Source organism: Syngnathus scovelli, chromosome 20, assembly GCF_024217435.2.
Source record: "Syngnathus scovelli strain Florida chromosome 20, RoL_Ssco_1.2, whole genome shotgun sequence".
Classification (NCBI taxonomy): Eukaryota; Metazoa; Chordata; class Actinopteri; order Syngnathiformes; family Syngnathidae; genus Syngnathus; species Syngnathus scovelli.
Genome location: NC_090866.1, coordinates 5,314,289 through 5,339,295, shown reverse-complemented (window position 1 = coordinate 5,339,295; position 25,007 = coordinate 5,314,289). Strand labels below are relative to the sequence as shown.

At 46.4% G+C, this 25,007-nt stretch overlaps 4 protein-coding genes across 23 annotated transcripts in view; 2 read left to right on the top strand and 2 right to left on the bottom strand.

The window, feature by feature from the left end:
* Positions 1-106: 106 nt before the first annotated feature.
* Positions 107-6,551, bottom strand: zbtb2b (zinc finger and BTB domain containing 2b). The gene is made up of 3 exons (XM_049757104.2): positions 6,194-6,551; positions 3,237-3,417; positions 107-3,174 (listed from the first exon to the last, which is right to left on the bottom strand). The coding sequence occupies exons 2-3, from the start codon at positions 3,407-3,409 to the stop codon at positions 1,851-1,853; spliced, it is 1,497 nt and encodes a 498-aa protein (XP_049613061.1). The 5' UTR covers positions 3,410-3,417; positions 6,194-6,551; the 3' UTR covers positions 107-1,850.
* Positions 6,552-8,923: 2,372 nt separating this feature from the next.
* On the top strand, positions 8,924-11,404 carry armt1 (acidic residue methyltransferase 1). The gene is made up of 5 exons (XM_049757109.2): positions 8,924-9,035; positions 9,351-9,456; positions 9,636-9,874; positions 9,990-10,155; positions 10,245-11,404. The coding sequence occupies exons 1-5, from the start codon at positions 8,977-8,979 to the stop codon at positions 11,031-11,033; spliced, it is 1,359 nt and encodes a 452-aa protein (XP_049613066.1). The 5' UTR covers positions 8,924-8,976; the 3' UTR covers positions 11,034-11,404.
* A 959-nt stretch (positions 11,405-12,363) lies between these two features.
* esr1 (estrogen receptor 1) lies at positions 12,364-20,797 on the top strand. The gene is made up of 11 exons (XM_049757100.2): positions 12,364-12,406; positions 12,915-12,995; positions 13,848-14,267; positions 14,748-14,974; positions 15,469-15,585; positions 15,972-16,150; positions 16,251-16,404; positions 16,800-16,938; positions 17,926-18,059; positions 18,654-18,837; positions 19,027-20,797. The coding sequence occupies exons 2-11, from the start codon at positions 12,928-12,930 to the stop codon at positions 19,301-19,303; spliced, it is 1,899 nt and encodes a 632-aa protein (XP_049613057.1). The 5' UTR covers positions 12,364-12,406; positions 12,915-12,927; the 3' UTR covers positions 19,304-20,797.
* syne1a (spectrin repeat containing, nuclear envelope 1a) overlaps positions 20,340-25,007 on the bottom strand; it is a 74,746-nt gene continuing 70,078 nt past the window's right edge. For all 20 annotated transcript variants that reach the window (XM_049757077.2, XM_049757079.2, XM_049757088.2 and 17 more), the window contains 7 exons: positions 24,778-24,983; positions 24,486-24,692; positions 24,245-24,373; positions 23,937-24,179; positions 23,781-23,855; positions 22,918-22,976; positions 20,340-21,690 (listed from right to left, as the gene is read on the bottom strand). In XM_049757077.2, coding sequence (XP_049613034.1) covers positions 21,411-21,690; positions 22,918-22,976; positions 23,781-23,855; positions 23,937-24,179; positions 24,245-24,373; positions 24,486-24,692; positions 24,778-24,983 — 1,199 coding nt within the window. In that variant the 3' untranslated portion in view covers positions 20,340-21,410. The remainder of the gene's footprint in view (positions 21,691-22,917; positions 22,977-23,780; positions 23,856-23,936; positions 24,180-24,244; positions 24,374-24,485; positions 24,693-24,777; positions 24,984-25,007) is intronic.

Genomic DNA, 25,007 nt, shown 5'->3' with positions numbered 1-25,007 from the left:
AATGCTGACTACATATATCAAAGTCAGTGTTCATGTCGATGACATTCACCACTACCGAGAATCATTTAAAAACACATCCGCAACATGTAATGAGGAAAAGTCAGCCTTATCAAAAACACATTTTATTGTCTCCTTTTCACTTAAAAAACAACAACAGAGCTGTTAACAATCGAAAGGAAAAAAATAGTCACATTCCTGAGAGCACATATCGATCACAGTAGATGTTAGACGAGCTTTGAGAGGGAACATCAGCATTTGTTACTCAAGTATTATGGGATGGACTCGTCCTGATGTCGCCACAACATGGGACACGCAAGTATGCAGGACGGTGTCAAACATTATCTTCCTGAGACGGCAAGTTGCGCACGCACACACACACACACACACACACTTACTGAGCAGTGAATGGATTAAAGAAAATATTCGAAATGTTCCTGTGAGCAGCACGAACGTGTGCGTGTCGGTGCAACTGCAGCACGGTTATACAGCGCCATCTAGCCACAAAACTGGAGTAACTGCAACAACGCAACCACATTATCTTTGCATCTTTGAAGAAAATTCCAACCAACTAACTCTAGATGAAGAAAACATGGGTTCATCTAGTGTAACAATAACTATAGAGGAAAGCATATCCAAAGAAAAGCGTGTATCTCAAAATCTTGCGTGTTTAAAAATAAAACATAGTTCGGATAAAACAAACTGACACAGGCACATTTTGCAATACAAAGTGGACCAAAACGATAAAAAAAAATTAAAAATAAACAAAAAAACTTGTTTTTCGCATTTCTATTGATTCCGTTATATTCAGATCAAAAGACATTTTGGTGACAAAACACTCGAGATACATGCTTTTGAATGAAATGCATCATTTTCCTGCTTTTTCTAGGGTTGGAACCCATGGACACCTATCTGATCAGGCAGTAACAACTAGACTAACAAGTTCATTTATTTAAGGCTACAGTTCAAACTTTTTGTCTCGCCCATCCACGTGGATCTGCTAAATCGAAAGCATTTCTACTCTGAAGGCTACATTTTCATCACAATAGACTCTTTTGTAAATCATACCACTGTGTACAAAATTAGAAATATTTGTTTGAAAGGGGTATATTCAAGTTTTCATTGATGCTTTTACTTGCTCTTTGTTCAATGTTGAGGAAAATAAGCGTGCTTCCCGGTGGGTGAACGCTGCGATGAAAAAGGTGCATTGTTTTCTCTCAATTTTGCTGAACAAAAAAGTGGAAGACGTCAAGATCACAGATTGTCTCGGGCGTACGTGTTTGCGAGCGTGATCGGCATCGGCCTCACAACTAAAGGCCTAACCTGCAGGTTGGGCCCCTCGCTTCCTGTTTGAAGGTTAACGGTCTCACCGCAGCTCGAGCGAGGTGGGACGTTTAAGCATTTATTCAATGTCCTAACTGGTGTGCGGAATTGTCCTAGCTTGTAAGACGATTCCATGTACTAGCAGAATGACAATGTCGAACGAGTGACGTCTATGGCACATTTAGTAGAACAATTACATGTTACGAAAGAGGGAAAACTGTGTGCTAAGTGGAGATGCAGTCGCTCTACTGGTGCACTCAAGTCATTGTTGTACAAGTAGAACAAAAAGCATGCTAGGACATGAACGATTCAACGCACAAGTGGGATATTGAATAAAAATGCTTAAATGATGATTCTGATACTGTATGTTGGTGGTCATTTTCCCCTTGTTCTGTTCAAGTCGATGTGAATGGAACATACACAAAAACAGACCTCCCACAAAAAAACAAAACCCTGACTGACATCTTTTAGCTTAGTCATGAGTTATAATTTAGCGAAGGGAAAAAAATGCAAATTGGGAATTTTGGCGGCTACTCCACCAGGACGTCCTCGGCCTTGATGGCCTCGAGCGGCGTGCCCGAGTTGGACAGATCCGAGCCGTCGTCTTTGGAGATCTCGTCGTGCGGGAGCATCAGGGCGGCGGCAGCGCCCGGAAGCCCCGCCAGGCTGCCCTGCGTGAAGCAAAGGTGCTTGATGACCTCATTGGGGCTGGAGAAGGTGGTGGCGCAAATGTTACACTTGTATGGCTTGGACGTGGCCAAAAACATGGCCTCCATTTGGCTGCTGTCGTCGCCGGCCGCGCACAGCTCCATGCTCTGGCGGTCCACCAGCGTGTAGGCGTCAGCGCTCTGGTTGAGGCACACGTGGCGGGCCGCTTGGTTGGCGCGGCAGAAGCTCTTGCCGCAGGCGCTGCACTTGAAAGGCTTGCCCGTGTGGATGTACATGTGCTCGCGCCAGTGGCTCTTCTGGATGAACTTGCGGCCGCACGTGCAGCACTCGTATTTCCGCCGCTTCAGCTCACGGTCCAGGTCGCCGTTCTCTAGGTTGTCAATGTCAGCGATGTCCGAGGGGGGCGGCGTGTCCGCTTGGGAGTTGAGGCCGCCCGCGCTCCACCCACAGGCGGATACCTCGGCGCGGGGCGAGTCCGAGTTGTTGCCAGAGGCAGGCATCTGCTCGCTGTCGCTGATGATTTCTGAGGCGGCGACTCGGCTTGCCTTCAGGTAGCCCTCGGCCTCCGGCGCGCTCTGCTCAGCGACCGTTACCGGGGAGAGGGCATTCTCCACCACCTGGGCGTGCTGAAGGAGGTGCTCCCTCAACAGGCTCCTCTGGTTGAAGCGACTCCGACACATGTGACAGGAGTAGTGCTTCCGGAAGGACGAGCTCCTCTTCATGATGCTCGGCTTCACGTGCAGGATGGCATTGGCGTTGGCGCCCCCGTCTGCGCTCGGCGACTCCGCCTCCTCAGCGTTGGGTTGGACGCCGCTGGTGGACGCCTCCGCTTCCGGAGGGGAAGCGGCCGGCTTTGACGCCGCCACCGATGGGTACTGGGCCTCGGAGCCTAGCGTTTCCATGTCGACGGGTGAGGAGAGCGGCAAGTGTGCCGACAGCGCCGCCTTCTGGTCGGCGATCTGGATGCCGTAGAGGGAGGTGGAGAGGTTGATGCTCTGCTCGGGGTGCACGTATACCGACTGGCTGGCCTCTTGCAAGAGAGGGTAGGCGTGCAGGAAGCGAACGCCCTGCTCTAGACGCGTGGGGTCTATGAGCTGGGGGGCCAGTTTGCCAGTGTACATCAGGTTGAGCAGGTAGCTGAAGATATCAGGCTGGATGTCCGTCGCCTTCAGGCGCACGCAGTCACTGAAACAACACGGGACATTAGCAGCCGCACTGACTTATACTGGCTGTACTGTGTCCTGTACCTGTCCTGGTGGATGAAGAGCATCCTAAAGTAGTTGGAGAAAGCGGCTAGCACGGCCTTGTGGGCCTTAAAGAACACATCCCCGATAGCCACCGTGCAGTCACACAGGAAGCCGAACTCTCGCTGAGCATTGAGCTGCTGCAGCAGGATAAGACCGTGGTTGGCCAACTCCATTCTTCAACCTGCACGCACACACGTAGGAGTCAGTTTCCTGTCTGCGACGAGACCGGAGGCGACAGTGACCGCACAGAGACGATGACTTTGAAAGCTTAACAACAGAGTGGCAGCTAAACAAATGCCATCTATGAGTAGTCTTACAAAAAAGGGCCGCGCCAAGACAGTGAGCTGATTATGAACATTTTGAGTCCTGACCAGTGCTCTCATATGATCAGTGTGGTCGAGCGCTTGTCACACCAGGACGCTTCAGACAGAACCCTCCTGTTTTGTTGTCGGTCAATCTGAGTCAAGTTAAAGAAATAACCAAAACATAAAAAGCTAAAAGTAAACCTTCGGAAACAACATTTGTTCCTGACAATGGCATATTGAACATGCCCTGGGTCAAACAGTCTCAGCAACATTTTGCTCTTCTTGAGGGTTACAAGTAAAAGTTAAAAAGCACAATTCAGTGCCTAGGGAGAAAAACAAAAAAAAGACTTTTATTAGACGACATGTCTGTCTGTTCAGGAATGCAAGTGAAAAACATTTTTGCATTAAAAACATGTCATACTCAGGAACAATGCGAAAGGCCAACTCAATGAAAATCTAAAATTGAGAAGTCTCCACTTGGCCGTAGCCTGAAAGAAGACTTTAGAGGGAACCAACTTAGCAAGCCTCGGTCCAAAGAGGTTTTAGCACATGTACGACTCTGTTTTTGCAATTAAGGTCGCGGGTCGTGTGAAGGCAAATCTCAGCGGACATGTAAGAACGCAATGAATGCCGTTGACCAATCGAGACGAGTTGCCGTCGACCCCCGGAGGTCATTTGAGGACTGGGACGGCTTGGGGCCACCACATGATCAGGGCAGTGGGCGTCGGCCCACATTCCTGAGGCAGTAACTGGTTCTAAAGCGCCCCCGCCCCCCATGGATGACGATCCAGCACTTTCTCCGCACAGGAAGACAGAGCAAGATGGACGATAACCTTCGATATAAAAATACGCTTCAGTAAACTTTGGTAGTATAATGTAGCTTTCCAAAGGGTATTCAAACAGTTTCCTTACTACTGCCACCCACTGGCGAGGCATGCATACGACAGTTGTTTTTGGCAGACGGCCTCCAACTCATTGATCACCATTGATTATTTACTGTCGCGTTGAATTAGACGGCATTAGTTAATCGTAGCTTATAAACCGCCGACTTATTGTACACCACAGCCCATCCCGCCATCTGCCTCCAACAGATGGTCGCACACCCGGAGTGCCGCGCCGCTACCCTCAGGTCTCTCTCCTCCCTGTTAAACTTTAGCCACATTTCACCAAAAAAAGGTTGACTAACAATACTGTTTTTTGGCTCGAAAGCTTTCACTGACTTTGTTGTTTGTTTTGCCACCTAGAGTCAATTATTATTCTGTTTTCTCATGATAATGCAATGCTTTGATAGAATACCTAATCTATTTTGGTTGATAAAAACAATGATGACATTCACCGGTTTCAGCCGCCAGTGGCATCAAGTTACTCAACTACAAAGGGGGTGGCTACGGGTGGGTGTAGACTTTATTCAAACACATTTTTGGGGAATAAAATTAATAAGATTTTAATTGATGCTGTGTAACAGTGAAAAGGCATAATCAAGCCAGACTGTGTTTACAGGTTTACGAGCCTGTTTTGGGTAATAACAGAGTTGAAATTTAGTTGACAGTTAACATTTCAAGGTCTGCGTGCGTGTAGATGGGGTACAAATTGGTGATCTTAAGATCAGGCCTATACCAAATGTGTAGAAATATCCAATATGTTCCTGATATCTGCCAATGATAGACCGCATTAATGTCACCTTGATGTCATTCAAATACAGTGATAGATCATGCTAACAGGTGTCTAAAGTGTCTTAGTACAAATAAACATGCTGCTGTAAAGCTACACTCATTTAAATTTTGATTAATGCCATGGCATTTTATTACAGTGATGATTTGAGATGCAGTACAAGTATTTTGAGTTGCATTTGATTCACATTCTCTCACCATTGGCATATTTAGTCTGCAATAAATCTATCAGTTATAGTTTTGAAATGGGGGGGCAGAGTAGAGAAACAATCAAAAGCAAAATGCAAACATGAAAAAAAAAAAAGGAAGCTGAAACCAGATTAGAACCTGGGACCGTTCTACTGTGAGGCAGACAATAACTGCTGGGCCACTACGCTGCTAATAATTTCATCCCTCAAGGGGAATATTGTTTTGCACCTGCCAGACAGGTTCAATTAGAATTCTTAAGAATCTTTACATAGTCAGTTTAGAACAGACTCTAGTTGGGTTTAATGGTAAGGCAATTGTTTGCAGGCGACATAGCGCCGCCCCTGCTGGGAGGAAGACACGTGGAGAACTCACTTCCGTAGTCCGACTTTAAACTTATCTTAACAGAAAACATTCATGGAGTGTGAGGCAGCAGGTGACGGATGTAAACGTGTTTTAGGTTGAAGGAGGGGTACAGGAATAAGAACATTAAGTGCAGATTGGACATGCTAAATAATGGGACGCGACGCAGACCGGAGCGCATCGTGCCTGCCACCGCCTCTCGCTTTGCTTCGAGCTAGCGCCAGAAACGGACGTGCGTGCACGCGCAGCTAGCAGGCAGACTACCACGCAAAGAGGCAGCCGCGCGCACGCACGGACTCGAGGGGGATGGGGTTGCGAGCGATCGCGAACTTCTGCATACGGCGAACACGCACTTAAATAAAAAAATAAAATAAAAAAAATGCGGTTCTAATTCAGCATGCGTGATCGTGGGTGTGTGTCGCCAGCCTTTTACCTTATCCGCTGCTCGTGTGTCTAAATTATCGTTGCCGTGACGCCACCGCCGCTTGTTTTTGTGGTTGTTTGTCACCGGGCGGGGACACGTCCGTCCTCTCCGGGCTCCCAGCAGCTTTGCGAGCTGCTTGTTCGGCGGCGGAGAGGGTCGTCGGTTGTTTTCCGGTTAGGGGGTTTTACGTTACAATCACATGACTGGCGAAGGAGCTGAGCCAAACGCGACCGTTGCAAGTATCCGTTGGCCAAGGGGGCGGTCGCGGTAACGTTAATTCCCCCCCGCCTTCCACTTACACACACGCCACCAGCCCAAGCGCTGTCCCTTTTTTTTGTTTTAAACCGCCGTTGAAGCGCCCCCCCCCCCACCCAAAAAAAAGCCCCGCGGAGACGAGCCGGGCTGCTACATGCTAGCTGACTCATTGATTGAACGACAACGTGCCACTGTTTATTTTTAATGCTCAAACAAATATCATGTGCAGTGTCTTAAAGGGCTACTGCACCATGAAACAATCATCATCTATATATTGCAAGCACGATTAAAATCTAGGTCTTTAATCGATCAAACCCAAATAGAAAGACAGTCTAGAAGCGACTTGTTATTTACAAATACAATTTATTATTATTATATTTAGAGTTGAAATTATTATAGGTGATCAAAAAATTGGGAGGGGGGGCATCCCAACTTCCTATCCCCAGCAAATAGCGAAGCCTGACTGTACCTTATATAATACCACCTATTATTTGTTCAACAAATGAATCGAAGCACTGTTTGTTTGTCAAGCCATTTTGTACCTGCTTGATGATCAATAAAATATCTTACAGAAGTTTACCATTGGTGACCTAATAAAAGCAGGACTTACGGGCGAGAGCATTTGATACAGCCCACCATGCAATTTTACGATAAAAGAAAACCTTAGAGGAACTGCAATTAAAACAAATAAATGTCCCTACAAATTCTACAAGACGTTTTTACCATCAATGCATATTTGCTCCTGAATTTAGTATGGCCCTTAGAGGACTTTACATTGACACAAGAATGACTTAATGAAGTCATGTGTTGTCATTAACGGCTGCCATCGATTGGCGTTATTCTTTTGTAAGACAGTGAGCCATTCAGCCTGAGGACAGGGAGTCCACAGGACGCTGGGCTGTGGCCGCTTGACGGCCAGGAAAAGCCGTGGTGTGTGTAAAAGGAGACATGGGCGGGAGGGACTGTCCTGCAAAGCGAGGCCCTGTTGTTTGTCCTATCAACAAACAACATCTGATCGTGTCCGTGACTGGGAGCCAGCTCAGGAGGAGGGCTGCGGCGGGGGTGTGGGGCACAAAATCTTTCACTTACAAATGCACCAGTGGAGCAGTGCTATACATGTTAATGGAAACAAGGACAAAAAAGCTTGTTTACTGATGCTGGCTGGCTCCCAGCAGGTATCTGAAGCGCTAACACCCGCTCACTCATTTGTTGAAACCTCCTTGCAGTCATTCTCAAACTGAAGAAAAGCGTCACACATGACTGTCCCACTACTAAATTGATTTTGGATCCTGCCATAAAACCAACAGCATAGACTGCGAGAAATCAGCATACAGCAGGGTGAAATTAGCCTGACGTCAGCACTCAACTGTGTGACGGCACCTCCTTTGCCGCGGATGCGCCCGGCTCAACGGCACATGCATGTGCCGGAACACCTGTTTAAACAGGACCTTTCACGTTAAACCGCCACCCTACCCCCATTCCGCGTCCTTTGGAAACCGGAGTGGTGAGTCACTCCCCTCTCGGTGGAAAAAAAACAAACAGATCCGGCTGGGCTGCAGCCCGGTGGGGGGAAGGGAGGCCCGGCCCGGTGGTGGCTGAACACCGGAGGTGGACGCAGCTGGACTCCCACACTCGAGGCCCCCCTAACATCCTGACAATGGGCCGCCGTGTTCCCATAGTGACGCCGCCAGAATCAATTGATATGCCTATATTTTCGAGACAAGCACGCAGGGTAGCCTGAGGCCAATCGCTTGGTCACGCAGAGACACTCGGGAGCGACGAGGCACGTCCCAGTCCCACATGAATAGCCCTGTTTTTCACCGGATGATTTGGCCGGCTCTATTTGGAAGTTAAACTGCATACCTATGTGCAAATAAGGTGCACAACACATCTTGTGGATTTCACTACATACATTTCTTACCCTCACCAAAACATTAGCACTACCCCACCTTCCGTCCTTTCCCGCCAAAAAAGCCCTGAGGCTTCAAAATCTGCAATTTCCTGATAGGACCAACCCTCGTTTCCCTGGCAACCGTTGCCATGGAGAACCCGGGATGCCCCAGGGGGTGGATCACAAACGTATGTGAAGTGCGGCACTTTTCGTAAGTAACTACACTTTATGTAATCACGTTATTTATAAATTAAAAAGAAAGAAAGTAAGAAAGAAAGCAACGTGTTCCAACGCGTTTTTTATACGGAATATGGTTATGTTAGTGGCCGCTTGGTGGCAGCAAAACACATAAAACAAACAGGTCAAAACTTAATGCAGTAATACAAAAGGTAAACAAGTCAGTTATATTGGTGGCCGCTTGGTGGCAGAAAAATACCATAAAACAAACAAGTCAAAACGAAATGCCAGCTAATAACATAAAAGGTAAACAACGGTCATTCTCTATGTGTCCTAAGGAACTAGTTTATTCAATGCAAACAAAATATTAGCAATGATTTCCGAATTACTCATTTTAAGATGAAACAGAGAACGCTTCCGTTTTGATCACTTTTAAATAAAGTTGTCAATTGAATAAGATCCTACAATCATGGCGTCCGACCAGACCGGCGATGTAGTTCCTCCTTCTCTCTCAGCTAAAGTAGTTGGGTGTGTTGACAGCTTCTTGAAATACGTCGTCGTGATTCTAAACGTGGTTATTAGCTCTTGTTTATGTAATTAATGGAGGCGAACGTAGTCGAACGACAAGTAGCCTTAGCATTTAGCCGCCAGCGTTGCGCCACACGACTGGCTGTTAGTGAGACCACTATCCAAATACCGATGTTAGGAACTGTACAAACATGTTGGCAAAATGATCGCGCAAATTTAGTTGCGATTATTGCTTAGTAGAAATTTAGCCGGATTGGATCGGTGCCCCTAGCTACCATTTAAATGGAATGCTGTGTTGTATTTTCTTCTCTGTAGGTCGTTTGCTTACTTGACAGTGAGAGACAGATTGCCCACCATCCTCACCAAAGTGATAGACACACTCCATCGCAACAGAAACATTTTTTTTGAAGAATATGGGGAGGTAAGACAATATATTAATTCGTGTAAAAATTGTAGGAGAATGCCAGGTTAACCTAACATTAATCTCTATAAACTTGAATGCAGCTGTTAAACGTTGCAGTACTGTGAATCAACTAATTTGGTGTTTTCGTGTGACATTATTTTGAATGTGTAAATCTGACAAGCTTTGTGACCTCATAGGAGGGAATCCAAGCAGAGAAGCAAGCCATTTCTCTGCTGTCCAAGTTGAGGAACGAGTTGCAGACAGACAAACCCATACTCGCCCTGACGGACGGCCTGGAGGACGCGGACCCTTGGAACCGGTACCTGCAGAGACAGTGGCAGCATGGCAATCAGGAACTGGTTAGCTGGTTTAAGTCCCCATGGCTGTATGTGGAGTGCTACATGTACCGCAGGATACGGGAGGCCCTCTGGCTCAAGTGAGAAGCATGTACACTTTCTCACAGTACATTTATTCCTTTGTATTGTGATAGGGGTGATATTGTTTGCAAAATGCTGGTAGCAAATGGTAATAGATGATGTTGCCATTTACAGCCCTCCCATCAGTGGCTACGATGTCTTCAAGGAGGGGAAGACTCAGAGCTTCTTTGAGTCTCAGCAGGCTATCGTGGCTTTGTGCACATTCTTTGAGGGCTTCATCAAAAACTTGGGAGACATCCCCGAAAATCAGCTTCAGGAGTATTTCAACAAACTGCTACAGGTCAGATCGTTGTCTGAAGAGCCTTTGAGGTTTGCAAACGTTAAATACATTTATTGCTAAATTACTGACCGCGCTTATTTGCTTTGAAGATTTGTCTTTGGGGGAACAAATGTGATCTGTCAATCTCTGCTGGGATGGACAATTCTCAGAAGACAAGTCCCATCGACTCTCTAGCTACCCTGCAGAAGTTCATCTTAGTAGATGACTCAGACGTGATGTGGTCGAGGCTCATTTCTGCATGCCAACAAAGACACTCTGGGAAAAGGAGCTCAGTTCGAGTGGACTTTGTTCTGGACAACGCTGGCTTTGAGTTGGTCACTGACTTGGTCTTGGCTGATTTCCTGGTGTCCTCCGGTCTGGCCCAGGAGGTTCGCTTCCATGGCAAATCCTTCGCGTGGTTCGTCTCTGATGTGACGGCCGAGGACTTTCATTGGACCATCCGGCAAAGCATGGCGGCCAATCACAGGTGGACGTCTCAAAGAGGAGTGCAATGGCAGCAATATGTGAAGGAGGGAATGTGGTCCTATCACGACCATCCCTTCTGGACACAGCCCAACGAGTTCTGCGACATGGCAGCCGATGCTCCGGACCTGTACGCGACTCTACAGTCAGCAGACTTGGTGCTGTTTAAAGGCGATCTCAACTACAGGAAGCTGGCGGGAGATCGCGACTGGGACCACACAGTGGCCTTTGAGCGTGCGCTGAGGGGATTTGGACCAGCACCGCTGTGCAGTTTGAGGACTCTTAAGGCCAACATTCAAGTGGGTCTGCAGCCAGGTCAGGGGAGCAAGCTGAGCTCTCAGGACCCAGACTGGATGACATGCGGAAAGTACGCCGTCATTCAGTTCCACAGCCCAAACTCGGATCAGCAAGACTGACCTCGCGATCAATGATCAACTCATAATGCAATGGGGTCATTGTCACTTTTTCACTCGCTCATAGAGAAATCACTTAACATCATTGATATCATTTTGTAACAACTGCTTCTCAATCTAATGTTTGTCTTTGATTTCTTCACATCCAAGTTTTTACAGTTCAAAGTTAATAATGCTGTGAAATAATTAATAAGTAATGGTAAGGTGCCAGTATATTGTGCTATGTCTTAATGTTTACAGGTGATGTTCTTTTGACGCGAGCTGTCCTTAACGTTAGCTTCAGTCATTAAGCTGCACTGGGCCTGTTTTCATGAGTTGTTACTCTGATTTTGTACAAAAAGTAAACACTGATTTCAAGTAAATCTTTAAATGAGTCATTTTGTGTGTTTTTTGTGTGTGTGCATTTCTAAATTCTCATGAAAAAAACAAGCTGATCCATGTTGGTACCTGCAGAAGACATTCTGAACTTTTACTGTCTGTCCTCGTCATGCAGTCACCAAAACATATGAGGGGGGGGGGGGGGCAGTGTTAAGGACCTAACATGAGGTTAATGGATTTTTTTTTTTTTTTTTAAAGACATTTTAATTATTTTACCGTCTACCGTGCATGTCTTTTAATGGACAACTAAATGAATCAAGTTGAAACCACCAACTGTGATTGATCAAAAATGCATGTCTGCGCACTCCAGCCCTTATTGTCACCGTGGATTCCTGGCGAGATCTTATCCTTCTAATGAATGCCTGTTCATCAAATAAAGAGCTGCAGTGACGAGATTCCCCGTTGCCATTTACGCACATGAAATATGGCCTCTAATATTGACCTCATTTACATACAAACCAGCTCTTACAAAAGTAGCACTTTTTGATGTCAACAAGACAAAAATGATGCCTGTTATGTGGGCGCCAAGTAGTGAAGCTAAAAGTGACACAGCTGTACAAATGCCCCATTAATATTCACTGGCAGTGTTTTTACTCCCGCGTTAAAGTTGACATGTTGACCTCCTAGTTATTCTAGGTCAGGTTAGACTCTGCTCCGTAGCCCGCAAAACAGCGGGAAATGCAAAACGTGCATGACAATGCTAAAGGAGCTTTAAGTGCTTCTAAATGAGCCAATTAGGTGATTAAATTGGCTCCCTGTATTTTCTTGCAATCTAATACGACTTCATTTTGTCCCCCCTCTGGGGAAATGCAATGAAATATATATATCATCATCTGGGCTACTTGTTTTCCACTTGACCTGACATGTTCTGAAAATGGGGCTGTTTACTCAAGAAAGAGATGGGAAAATGAAGCCTCTGCCAAATGTCGAGCTCTTCCTCCCTCGCTGGAGGTCTGCAGTTGCTTTCGACACTCGCATTAGAAGGACGTGGCTGACAGGTAAGCAAGCAAATAAACACATTTTAATTCAAGCGCCTCATTGTTTTGGATTTGTAATCTCGAGCAGGGTTGATGCCGCAGCCTTATTACAGCTTGTTACCAGTTTTGGGCAATGCAAGGCTTTTGCTTTACCTTGACATGTGGTCCCGAAACATGCAAGGACTCCTGACTAGGCTGAAGTCTTTTGATTTGCGTTAATACTTCTACTTTTGTTTGCTCTGTTGTACAAGAACCACGAGTTGGCGTCATGGTGTCTTGCTATTGCCCAAACAAAGCTCTATTAATGTCATGAAATGATGATGAAAATAAAATAGTCTGTATCTCTTTGATTCCATCATTGGGAGTAGATTGCGTAATTACTGGCTGCTGAAATGAGATTTGACCTACTGCGTTGTTTGCAGTGTTATGGTGACCTGGCGCTCAAACGCACCGCCTCCATCGATTTGACTGCATCTTTTAATTTGTTTATCCTCTTTTTTTCCCTCCCCACTGATTCCACTTTGCCCAGCGAGTCCAGCTGAATGAGCGTGAGTCGAAGGGATGAAGGAAAAGAGCCTGGCGGCGCAGCGGACGCTTGTCGTTTAAAGAGGTGAGCGCCGACTTTGCCGTTTGGTTTAAACGCCGCCGTTCACGTCGGTGCTGTGATTTGATTTACCGGCGTCTCAGGTGTGTTCAGTAATGCGTCCGCTTGTACGTCAATGACAAATATCGGCTTAATCAACAAATGAATATTCAAAATATTCATCCACGCATGTAAAACAAAGGTGGCGGAAGAGGAGGAGAAGATGATGTGGCGGCGTGTGACGGGACAGCCAAGTTGTACAGGAAGCACAGTTTGCATTTTGTTCAGCTTGGTGTATTTTTCTTCCCATCCCTAATGGTTATGCCTCCTACACATTCGAGGACAGAAGGGCGGGAAAGGCGGGTGGGAGTTGTTTTCAGGGGGGCCCGGGTGGGGGAGAGCTTAAGGAGAAGAAGGAAAGGCAGTGACGTGCAACTCGCAGCCCGTGGGCCACATGTGGCCCATGCCCACACTTAGAGTGGCCCCAAGAATAATGTTTCTTGAGTGTGTGTGTGTGTGTGGGGGGGGGGGGGGGGGGGGGGGGGGGCAGCCCCCATTTTCATATGAAACCCATATTGTGGGTTTATCTGAATTCTTTTGAATTTTTTGGGGAACTTTTCTCAAAGCATTTTAAAGGGAATCCCGATGTGCCCCCCCCCAGCAACGCTGCTGTGAAATTGGGCCGCCCCTTCCATCGTTTAAGATGCCCATCCCTGAGGAAAAGGGACGAAGTATCACATCTGTATGTGTGTGAGAGACAGTGGAACAGGAGAGAGAGCGCCACTCGTTCCTGCCCCCCCCACCCTCTCTCCCCGCCAAGGGGAGAGCAAGTCTAAATCATGTTGCTTATCAGTACCGTCGTGCTGTGATGTTGCTCAGGCAGAGCCCGGCAAAGAGCAGGAAGCCTTGCAGACCACTGCCGGGACCCAGCATCCGCCCGGCCGCCCCAGAGCTGGAGAACCTGTCCCCGCCGCGCCTGTCGCCCCCGCCTCGCGCCCCTCTCAACGGCATGTACCCCGAAGAGAGCCGGGGGTCCGGTGGGGTGGCCACAGTGGACTTCTTGGAGGGGACGTACGACTACGCCTCTCCGGCCCAGACGCCGCTTTACAGCCACCCTGTGCCAGGCTATTACTCTGCGCCCCTGGAGACCCACGGTTCGCCCTCAGAGGGCAGCCTCCAATCACTGGGCAGCGGGCCTACCAGCCCCCTCGTGTTTGTGCCCACCAGCCCCCGACTCAGCCCATTCATGCACCCCCCCGGCCAGCACTATCTGGAAACCACTTCAACACCCATCTACAGGTGAGACCCAACCCTCTTTGTCTGTTGTTGGTTTCTTTGGGTGGGAGGTGAATCTAGGCAACTCTAGGTTTGCTGACTATGCAACTCAAAACAACCAAAACAACAGTTTACACGCCTTTTTGAAAATCAAGTGTTTTTATCTTGTTAACTGAAGGACAGCTTGTGTAAAAAGAACATAGTGTAAAAAGCCAGTGACCCCGGCAGATGTGCTCAAACACTAATTACTGTATGCGACAGTATTGTTAGTTTAATCTTTGACTTGATTCAAAACATGGCTGCTATCACTGCGGACGTGCTCGAGCTGCATTTCAATTCCAGAGATTAAGCACCGTTCCGAAAACCTTGAGCCGGGAACAACACGTAAGAGCACCACCGCAATGTTTTCATATGTGTACAATTAAATAGTGAGTTTTTTTGCGTTAATGTAGCGATTATCTTTGAACTGAATGCCAATGTGAAAAATCCTCATACCTGTGGCAGGTCTAGTGAGACGATCAGTCAGCAGCAGGCGTCTAGGGACGAGCAGTGCAGCACTAGTGACGAGGCGTACGTCTTGGGGGGCTCGGAGGCCGCCGCGGCCATCGGGGTCTTCGAGATGGCCAAGGAGACGCGCTTCTGTGCCGTGTGCAGCGACTACGCCTCGGGCTACCACTACGGGGTGTGGTCCTGTGAGGGATGCAAGGCCTTCTTTAAGAGGAGCATTCAAGGTAGACAACGTTCTACAAATGATTACTTAAGATGTGTAAAGTGTAATTTTGTGGGAAATTGTATTCTGATCCACTATAGCAGGAGGATTAGACACAATTTTGACAGTTGAAAGCTCATCGACAATGCTAACATTTCAACAAATACAAAGAACCAAATTGTTGCCACATGACAAAAGAAGCAAAAATATGTGTCCGCCTTACTTTGAGTGTCTAATCCCCCTCTCAGGTTGTGCTTCCACAGACCGAAAGCTCCATCTGCTCTGTGTGGCTTAGTCATGTTTGTGACGCCATATTGATGCAAAGAACGGTCGTAGAAACCAATAGTCTCCATGGCGATGACAAAGCCTAGGATGCCACCTTTTAATTTCCTCCATCACAGATCCATTTAAAATGGGAATGGAGTGTTCCTGGACACTAAATAACCTCAATGTGAACTGAACACGGGAGCAGGGCCCCTTCCAGTCTGTAATACATTTTTTCCCCCCCATTTTCAGGTCACAATGACTACGTGTGCCCAGCAACCAATCAGTGTACTATTGACAGGAATCGCAGGAAGAGCTGCCAAGCGTGCCGACTTAGGAAGTGTTATGAAGTGGGCATGATGAAAGGAGGTGGGCAGGAACACCCAAAAAAATTCTTCTTACTTTTCTATATTAACTTGATGGAAGTCTCGTAGCGGAGGCCCGTGCTGCAAAAGCCACAAATATGTGCATCCACTGGGATTCTTGTGGCTAAGTTTAACTTTAACCTTGAAGTGATTTCCTCTTAAGGAGTACGAGCTCTTATAAGTGCACACCCACACTTTTGTTTTCATACTTGAATCTCTTAAACTATGTGCTGCTAGCCTGCTGACTTCTATTTCAAGACCATGACCATTTATTAGGTGTGAGGCATCAGCAAGTGGGATTAGTTTAGTATTAGTATTAGTTTTACAAATATAATATCATACATGGCATATTTCTTCATTTAATGCTCGCTATTCTGCTGTTTCCACAAGGGGTGCGCAAAGACCGCGGTCGCATAACACGCCGTGACAAGCGGCGGACCGGCAGCATTGAGAAGTCGACCAAGGAGGCCGAGCATAGAAAAGCGCCCCTTCAGGACGGGAGGAAACAGAGCGGCGGCGGAAGTGTCAGTGGGGGAAGGTCGTCAGTCACGGACATCCCTCCTGACCAGGTTCTGAATCACTGGGAGATGGAAGCTTCCAGAAAGAATCCTCAAAAGGATGAAGATATCATTCAATTTGAAGAACGTGTTTCTTTTCCGCCCTCGTCAGGTGCTTCTCCTGCTGCAGGGGGCCGAACCCCCCATATTATGTTCCCGACAGAAGCTGAACCGACCCTACACAGAGGTCACCATGATGACGTTGCTCACCAGCATGGCTGACAAGGAGCTAGTCCACATGATCGCCTGGGCCAAGAAGCTGCCAGGTAAAGCCCAAGAACAAGCTCGCTCAGAAGCGCCACTTCAGGCAAATCTGAGGCAGGTTTGAACACCAATAAGAGCCCACATGGACCACATTCCAAAATGAGGCGTATGTCAACAAAAGCTCCGTTTTAATTGCAAATCGGGAGACAATATTGGTAATTATACACCTTGTTGTGACAACATGGCGACTGCACATGGTTGCAGATGACGACAACAACAGCGGCGGCAAGCGTGCATATTTTGTGGGTGGGTAGGCAGAAGCTGCTAAACGCTGTAAATAGCCGTGACGGATCATCCGATGAAGCTATCTGTGTTTGGTCTGGCTGCTCAGCGTGACTCACGGACACGCGGCTAGTGTTAAGCGCACTGTACGAGTGTCACGTGACTTTGTGCTCAGGCTTCCTCCAGCTGTCCCTGCACGACCAGGTGCAGCTGCTGGAGAGCTCGTGGCTGGAGGTGCTGATGATCGGCCTTGTCTGGAGGTCTGTCCACTGTCCGGGCAAGCTCATCTTCGCTCAGGACCTCATTCTGGACAGGTAATAGAGGAAAGGAGCACTGGCCTACTTCTGGGACGCGTCTCCATCACACTCTTACACACACCTCAAGAGTGACACATCAGCATTGTAGATTTTCCATTTCGCACCTTTGCGGCCATTGTGCCATCCCAACACGTCTTGTCATACAGTGTCGTACAGTGAAAGACTAATTATGTGTCCCCCGCGGTGAAGAGAGGACACCCCCCCACCCTCGCCGGCATCATTATAGAGCCTCGCTGACAACCGAGACAGATGTAATCAAAGCGTCAATGCACAGAATGATAGAAAATGAATAGCAACGGAGAGAGAGAGAGTTGAGAGGACGAGGAAATAGATGGAGGAAGGGATGCCCCCCTCCCCCCGCTTCAGCACCCCGTTGTTAGAGTAAACAACCTGACCAATCATCACTTCTTCTAAAAAAAAAAATAAAAAAACAAAAAAAAAAGACAGAATGACAGATGAAGCAGAGGCAGACAGCCAAAGCTTTTAGCTTGCTGTCCTGATGGCTCCCATTTGATCGGGGGAAATGTATTAGCGTATTATCTCTAAAAAGCTGGCCCCTGGCGTAAGTGTCCTGCCAGATTGGACGTGATGACTAAAACGCAGAGGGTCGGGGTCGACGCATTCCCTTAGCTGCGGCACCACCTTCGCTGTGATAGCATCCGACCTCCCAGCGCTTGTCTATCGCGCCCAAAAGTCGAGCAGGGAGGCCATTGGCTCCATTAGCTCCTCATCTGGACATGTTCTTTGGCCTTGAAAAACATCCAGGCATTTTCTGCAGCGCTTGTCCTCAGTATGCTTGCGGATGAACTGAAACTTCTCCCAGCTCGCTTTGGGTAAGAGGCAGGGTGGTCAGATCCCAATTTGTAACATCTGAACTGATTTTTAATCAGTGAAATGCCACACAAGAGCGATTTGTGTTCTTACTCCATTTATTGATGACTTCAAAGATACATGGTTGGCGGAATGTTTGTTTACCCTGCGCAGGAATGAAGGCGACTGCGTGGAAGGTATGGCAGAGATCTTCGACATGCTGCTGGCCACCGCCTCTCGCTTCCGTATGCTAAGACTCAAGCCCGAGGAGTTTGTCTGCCTCAAAGCAATCATCTTGCTCAACTCTGGTGAGCTGAAAGATTCATTTGAATCCATCCCAAAGATGGCGACAAATGCGCCTCATCAAAATTTCTGTTCCCTATTCATTGTTTGCACTCTCGAGAGTGGATGCGTCCCAACAACGCCCACACCTGTAGCGGCAAGCGCGAACACGGTGTCCCGGAAAGGGCCGTCAGTGCCGGTGAGGCTGACGAGCGTTGCCGAGGCAACACGTAGCAGCGGGCGCATAAAAGCCGGGCTCGCTGAAAAGATGAAGCTATTCGGCAGGAGCGGGAAAGCGAAAATACCAAAGCGATGACGGTGGCGCCTCAGCTGCATGAGCCCGATGGACATGAGATTGCCGCGTGGGCATCCAAACCTCCACTCTCGACCTTTGATACAAACTTTCCTGCACTATTTCCTCAAATAGTTGTACTCCTTCAACTAGACAGCGTGACCCAATTAGTCGTCGCTGGGTGCATGATCTATTAAAAGAGACATGGTAACAACTGAGCCCTTTGATCAGCACGGGATAAGTGGTATTAAAAATGGGTGGCTTTTATTCAAAGAACGGAACAAGAAGGCCAAGCGCTCACTGGTCATGCACTTCTGTCTCTGTTCAGGTGCCTTTGCGTTCTGCACGGGCACCATGGAGCCGCTCCACAACGGTGCGGCAGTGCAGGACATGCTGGACACCATCACGGACGCCCTCATTCATCACATCAGCCAATCAGGATGCTCGGTGCAGCAGCAGGCGAGGCGCCAGGCACAGCTGCTGCTCCTCCTCTCTCACATCAGACACATGAGGTTAATGAGTTTTTTTCATATTGATCCTCAATTCTTTTTTGGGGAATTTGTATTATAGTTAGTTTTTCATTTAATTTGAGTTTTGTTTTTTAAATTTAGCTTGAATGATTTTTATAAAAATACATTTCAAATGACATTTAAAATCAGGGTTTCACTATCATCATCCTAAACTTTGATGTACGCCTGCAGTAACAAAGGCATGGAGCACCTGTACAGCATGAAGTGCAAGAACAAGGTGCCACTCTACGACCTGCTGCTAGAGATGTTGGATGCTCACCGCCTGCACCGTCCCGTCAGAGCCACGCAGATCTGGTCTCAGCCTGAGAGAATGCCTCCTAGCGGCAGTAACGGTGCCGCCTCCGGTTCAGGAGGTCGCGGCGCACACGAGAGTCTGAGCAGAGGGCCGCCGTGTCCAGGCGTGCTGCAGTTTGGAGGCTCCCGCCCCGACTGTACAGAAATTCTGTGAGGCAAAAACAAAAGATCAATGTTGTACTGGGGGTCATTTGATGATTATTTATACATTTCTGACATCACTTTGACGTCGCTCTGACTTTTCCACTGTTGCTCACATGGCTTCTCCTTCGTGCCAACAGCACTATTTGAAATTCATGTTTTTCTTTTTAATAGTTTGATTCCCATTCAACCAAAGTGCACTTCCTTTAAGCTTGAAGGTGCTATTGGGCATTATTTTCATTTGTTTGCATAATAAGCTGTGATTAATTACGTGTCGGTTATTTACCTGTCAGCTGAGTAACAGCGTGTCTCATGTCTAACGTTCGCTACACAAGCACCAGTTTGGTCATATTTGTAAACCACATATTGACCACATATTGATAACATCAGTGTTTGTGTTTCTGTCCGCTGTGTTGTTGGGGAAAAAAAAGCATCTGCAAGTTACGCAACTTCAAATCCGAGCCAAACTGTCATTGGGTAACTTTGTAGATTTGTTCTCTTGCACTTGTTTTGTATTAATTGTTGAATATTCTGGTCTACTTGTCATTTTATCCCAATTATGTGCTGAAAAGCATTCATTGATTGACTAAAAAAAAAATCTGTCTTTGGGAATTCAAATGTATTGTATGTAAACATTTACTTGACAAAAAAATTGAGCCATGGCTACGTCTCAAAGTATTCATTATTTGTATGGATTTAAAATAACATTTCAATTTTTCCCCCACATAAATCTAATTTCTCATTCTAATACTTTCATACTTAACTTGCAAACAAGCATACAATGTATTCCATAGTTATTTGGTGTTATTATTTTGTGTTTTACGTTCAACAACAATCACCATCAAACTGAATGGCTTGCTTATTGCATGTCTCTCACCAGAGCATCATCGCTAACGTGGAATTATGGAAGCCGCAAATCAATAAAATGACCCTAACACAAAGAAATTGTCATAAACTCAAATTACAAAAATTCATCATCCGACCGTACCACATAACGATCGTATGACTCCGTACTTTGGAAAACTACTTCTTATACATCTAAACAGCGCTTAATATTTCAGTTTTTATTTGCAAAGAGTATTCAGTATTAGCAAACTGTACAAACATAAATAACATTATTCATAAATATATACATTTAACATTGCTGTTTTGTCCTGATTACTCAGGAATAATATCATCATGACAAGATTAAAAGCACATTATCATTATTATTAGCTTCACAACCAGTGATTGTTTGGCTTCGGGGACTTTCAAGAACATGCGTAAACAGATTTTTAAAAAAAACAACAATGTGAGAATTATTTTAGACAAATTGTTTTCCAAATCCGTGTATTTTATCACATTAGCTCCTATTAGTGAAACACTGAACATAATAAAATACACCTCGGCATTTGGCAGGGACAAGTTAGCCGTTTTGGCTCAAAAATGTGTTTCAATTCGTCAGTGCAGTACCTTTCAAACAGCCAGTGCGCGGGCGCCCGAAATGTAATTAGAACGACAATAAAATGTTGTAAAACGAATTAAATGGCAAATTTAGCACTCAAGAACGATTTACACGTTATTAGCTAACTGGACGACGTTGCTTCAAATGTCCCGGGCTAGCTATTATGACAGCTGTCATGACATGGGGTGTTTATCCCCGGAAGCTAATCACTTCCGGGTATTTTCACCCCAGAAGTATCACAATTGTGTTTTTTGTTTACGTTTTATTTTACGCCAATAAACTTACTAAGTGTCAAGTTTTTGTTCATTTGATTTACATGTGGCTTTTTTTCTGTGCTGTTATTAAAGGTCTAACATGTCTACACACTTCACTAATAATATTCATAGCTGATTGACCATAAATAATAGCAGCACTGGGAATAGTAGACGACTTTGGCTCCCATTGAGTGTATATAAATAGTGCTTTGTTCTTCATTTGGAAAAAAAAACCCTTCATATATATATGTACACATACATTTAACAAAATAAATATTTCATGAAGGTTCATTACTACTTCTTAAAGGGCCAGTGACATATTGGTCTCATGTCCTGGTCGTAATAATGATGGTGTAGGGCACAGGGTGAAAGGGCACATTTGCAGGAGTCCTTGGCAAAGCGATGAGAGAAAAAAAGGCAGCTTATATGGGCGGAGGTCCATTAGTATAGCGAAGCATAGGGTGAAAGGAACGGGCAAAGTTGTTGGCGTGGTGACAACTGTAGTCCTCCTGGCTCATGGGCACCATGCAGGCCAGGGCGATGAGGAGCAGGAGCAGCAGATGCACGGGCAAAGCTGCCCGCAGGACCCTCTGCATGAAGGACGGCTCCTTGGAGGAGGGGGAGGACGCCGATGAGACACTGTTCGAAATGTCAGAACGGGAGGAAACGCAGCCAGCGGCGCCGGTGGGTGACCTCCTGCGGCTGAGAGGGAGGATATGCAGAAAAAGGAGTCAAGCACTCGAGTGTTTGCAAAGCATTGCTGTGGCCATTAAACTTGTTTCAATGGACCGATTTCTGCACCAACATAACATTTTTCTCTTATCTCTTAAATACTTTGGACAGTGCATGATGGTTAATGACCACCTAGAACTGTTTTAAACAGTCTAATCATTTTAGTTAATGTTTATTATTAAAATCTAGATCTCTGCACGGCATTAAATTGAGTTTCTGCTAACCTTATACAAATACACAACATTTAGCATGAGCACTGTCCTTTTGAAAAATCCAAAGTTGTGCACAAACGACACACACACACACACACACACGCACACACACGCACACACACACACACACACACACACACACACACACACACACACAGAAGCACGTGATCAGTTGACACAAATCACAAACAATTCAAGCACAAGCGTCACACATGGAAGAAGAGCAGCCAGTGGGAGCAAGTTGTGTTGAGCATTCTGTGCTCTTATTTTACAGACGTAAGCAATGATAATGTTACAAATGTCTGTCTGGATACTTCCTCTTGTTAGTGCTATAAATCAAGAGGAGGAACGACGTGTTCTTACCGCGACCATAAGCTCAACCCCCCCCCCCCCCACCCACTCACAGACACGCGCTCTGACACATGCCTCTGATAGCACAACATCGGATGTCTGCAGCATTACACTATCTTCAAATTATTGAGCCAAAGAGTTTTGATATGCGGGCTCATATTGCAGGCCTGCTGACTTTTTATGATTAAATGTTATTTGTAGACACAAATGATGCTATATGTGGAAAAGATTTGGGGAATGAAACCAAAAGGGAGTAAAGAAAAAGGAAAGAGGTAAGAACGTGGGAGTTGGAGGGGAAGCTAGAAGGCTTATTGCATCACATCCCGTTAAGAATGAGAGGAAACCTTAAGGGGAAACAAAAGAAGTGAAAATAGATGTTGGCATCCAGTGGGCCAGTGAGTGGGGGGAGGGTATGAGTACAAGCAGCAAAGTGAAGCAGTGAAAGAAAACATTCAAAGGCGAAAAGGGAAGAGCCCGACAGGAGGCTGCTCCCGATCGCTTGTGAGCTGGTCACATGACCTCTAGAAAAAGCGGGACACCATGGAATGCCATGTTTCTATTTTGATCTGATTTGCATTTAGAGTTCCACCAAGGTCCCGTCTTTGTAGAGCTCAAGGAGCGGTGCTCGAGGTACCTGTGGCGCGGGCTGCTCTTGGGGGGTCCGGGTTGGGCCTGACTACTTTTGCCTCGAGGCTGAAGGGCGTAATGAGCAGGGAGGGAGGCGTCAAAAAAGAAAAGAAAAAAGAAATGTTTCAGTCAAGAGGCAAATGAGGACAAAAAATAACTCAGGAGAGTAAAGCCAAAAAACTTTTCTGCAGAGAAACAATCGTCAACAAAGCAGCAATGTAATAATCAATGATGTGAATGATTGATTGATTGGCAAGAAATCTGGCTTCTCTGTAAAAAACAAAAGACATATTTAAAAAAGAAAAGCCAGCTTTTCTTTTGCATTTGTTTGCAGGATCAACATACTGAAAGCAGCATCTAAAATAATAAAAACTGTACCTAAAAATAATTAAACACAAGCAGGGCGCTCCACCAGAAAATATTACAAGCCTTTTTTTTCTGACAAAATAATGGGACTTCCAATTTGACCAAAATGCAAGGAAAACAAAATTGCTGTATTGCATGGACGAGGACTATTAAGGCCACACTAAAACAACTAAATGTTTACCACAATAAAGTCCAAATTTTACATTTTATAAAAAAAATTCTACAAAAAAAACTCATTATTTAAAGTAACTTGGAGAAAACGAAATCCTACTAAATACTAAAACAACCATATGAAAACAACCATAAATTAATCTAAACAAAAACCACATTCATTTTAGTGAATTAGTTTTCCATAATTTTAAAAAACACATTTTAATCGGCAAAATAAAAGCGCAGCTTTTTTGCTTTATTTCGCAACATTAGGCGTGCTTTCCTTGTAAATTTGACTTTCCAGCATGGCCTTCATACTCCTAGTTGATGTCCGAAAATGAAAAAGAACATTACCACAGGTGAAAGAACCGGGGCTGCCAGAGAGACAGCGGCGATGCCTGATTTGCCGACAGACAGTGGAGAGAATTCCTGAATATAAAAGAAAAATTGCAAACGTTATAAGAGAGTGCAACGTCTCCATTTGAAGTGTTTTCGTCGTGCGTGGGGCACCTGTTGCGGACTCTGACGCTCCATTTGCTTCTGCAGCCCATCCAGGTCAGCATCCACCTGACGCAGGAGCAAACGCAGCCTGTTCCAGATCACGTGCACCTTCTCCTGCGCCTCCAGACACTCTCCGCCCGAAGAGCGGTGGAGCGGCGCCGCGGCGGCCGCCGTGCTGACCAGCAGCTGAGCCGACAGCTCCTGGAGGGACGACACCTTCTGCTGCGAGTCCAGCAGCTCGTGCTTGATTTGCTACGTGAGGATGAAATTGTGTCAAAAAGTGTTGGAAGAATGGAAGAAAGATGTCGTCAAAGTACCGTGAGTGTCCTGTGATGAGCTCGCAGCGTTTGCCAGTCTTGGTTGGGAGGGATGGGCACCACCTCGTTTCTCCTGCGGTCGATGTTCTCCAACCACAGTAGCAAACCGTGACTCATCTCGTGGAACTCCTGAAGAAACATTTTGTTCATGTGCGGAAGCATTCTTCTAAAATGTGTAATTTTTCCTCTTCGCTCTTAAACTTTCCCTCTCTGCATGGTCAAAATTGTGTTGCTCCAGCACCTGGCACTGCATGAGCGCTCTCTGCAGCTCCTCCCTCCACTCCTCCAGCGACGTGCCGAGGCGATCCCAGTGCGCGTTCATCTCCTTCAGAGCGTCCCGCAGCTCCCAAGCCTCCTCAGAGTCGGGTTCCGACTGAAGGAAGCCGGCGCTGCTCAAGTTGACGGATAGGACCTCCGACTTGTGGCTGTCCATCCCCTTCTGAAGCTCCTGAGCACCATAAAGGAAAAAATAAAAACCTGGAATCTTCAGAAAGAAGCGTTTCTGAGAGATGCTTGTATTTGTAACCACTAACCCTGAGCTTCTTGATCCTCTGCTGAATGGTATGGATATCCGTGCCAAGCTCCAGGCCTCGCAGCTGGCCCAGTTCGGCCTCACAGCGACCCAGCCACGCCCGCATGGTCTGCAGGTCTGAGATGAGCTGCTGCCACTGCTGGAGGTTCTGCTTGTGCTTGTCACTCAAAGTCTGAGCCTCAAGCAGCTCCCAGCGCTCAATCACGCCTGCGTGGAAAATAACACAACTCC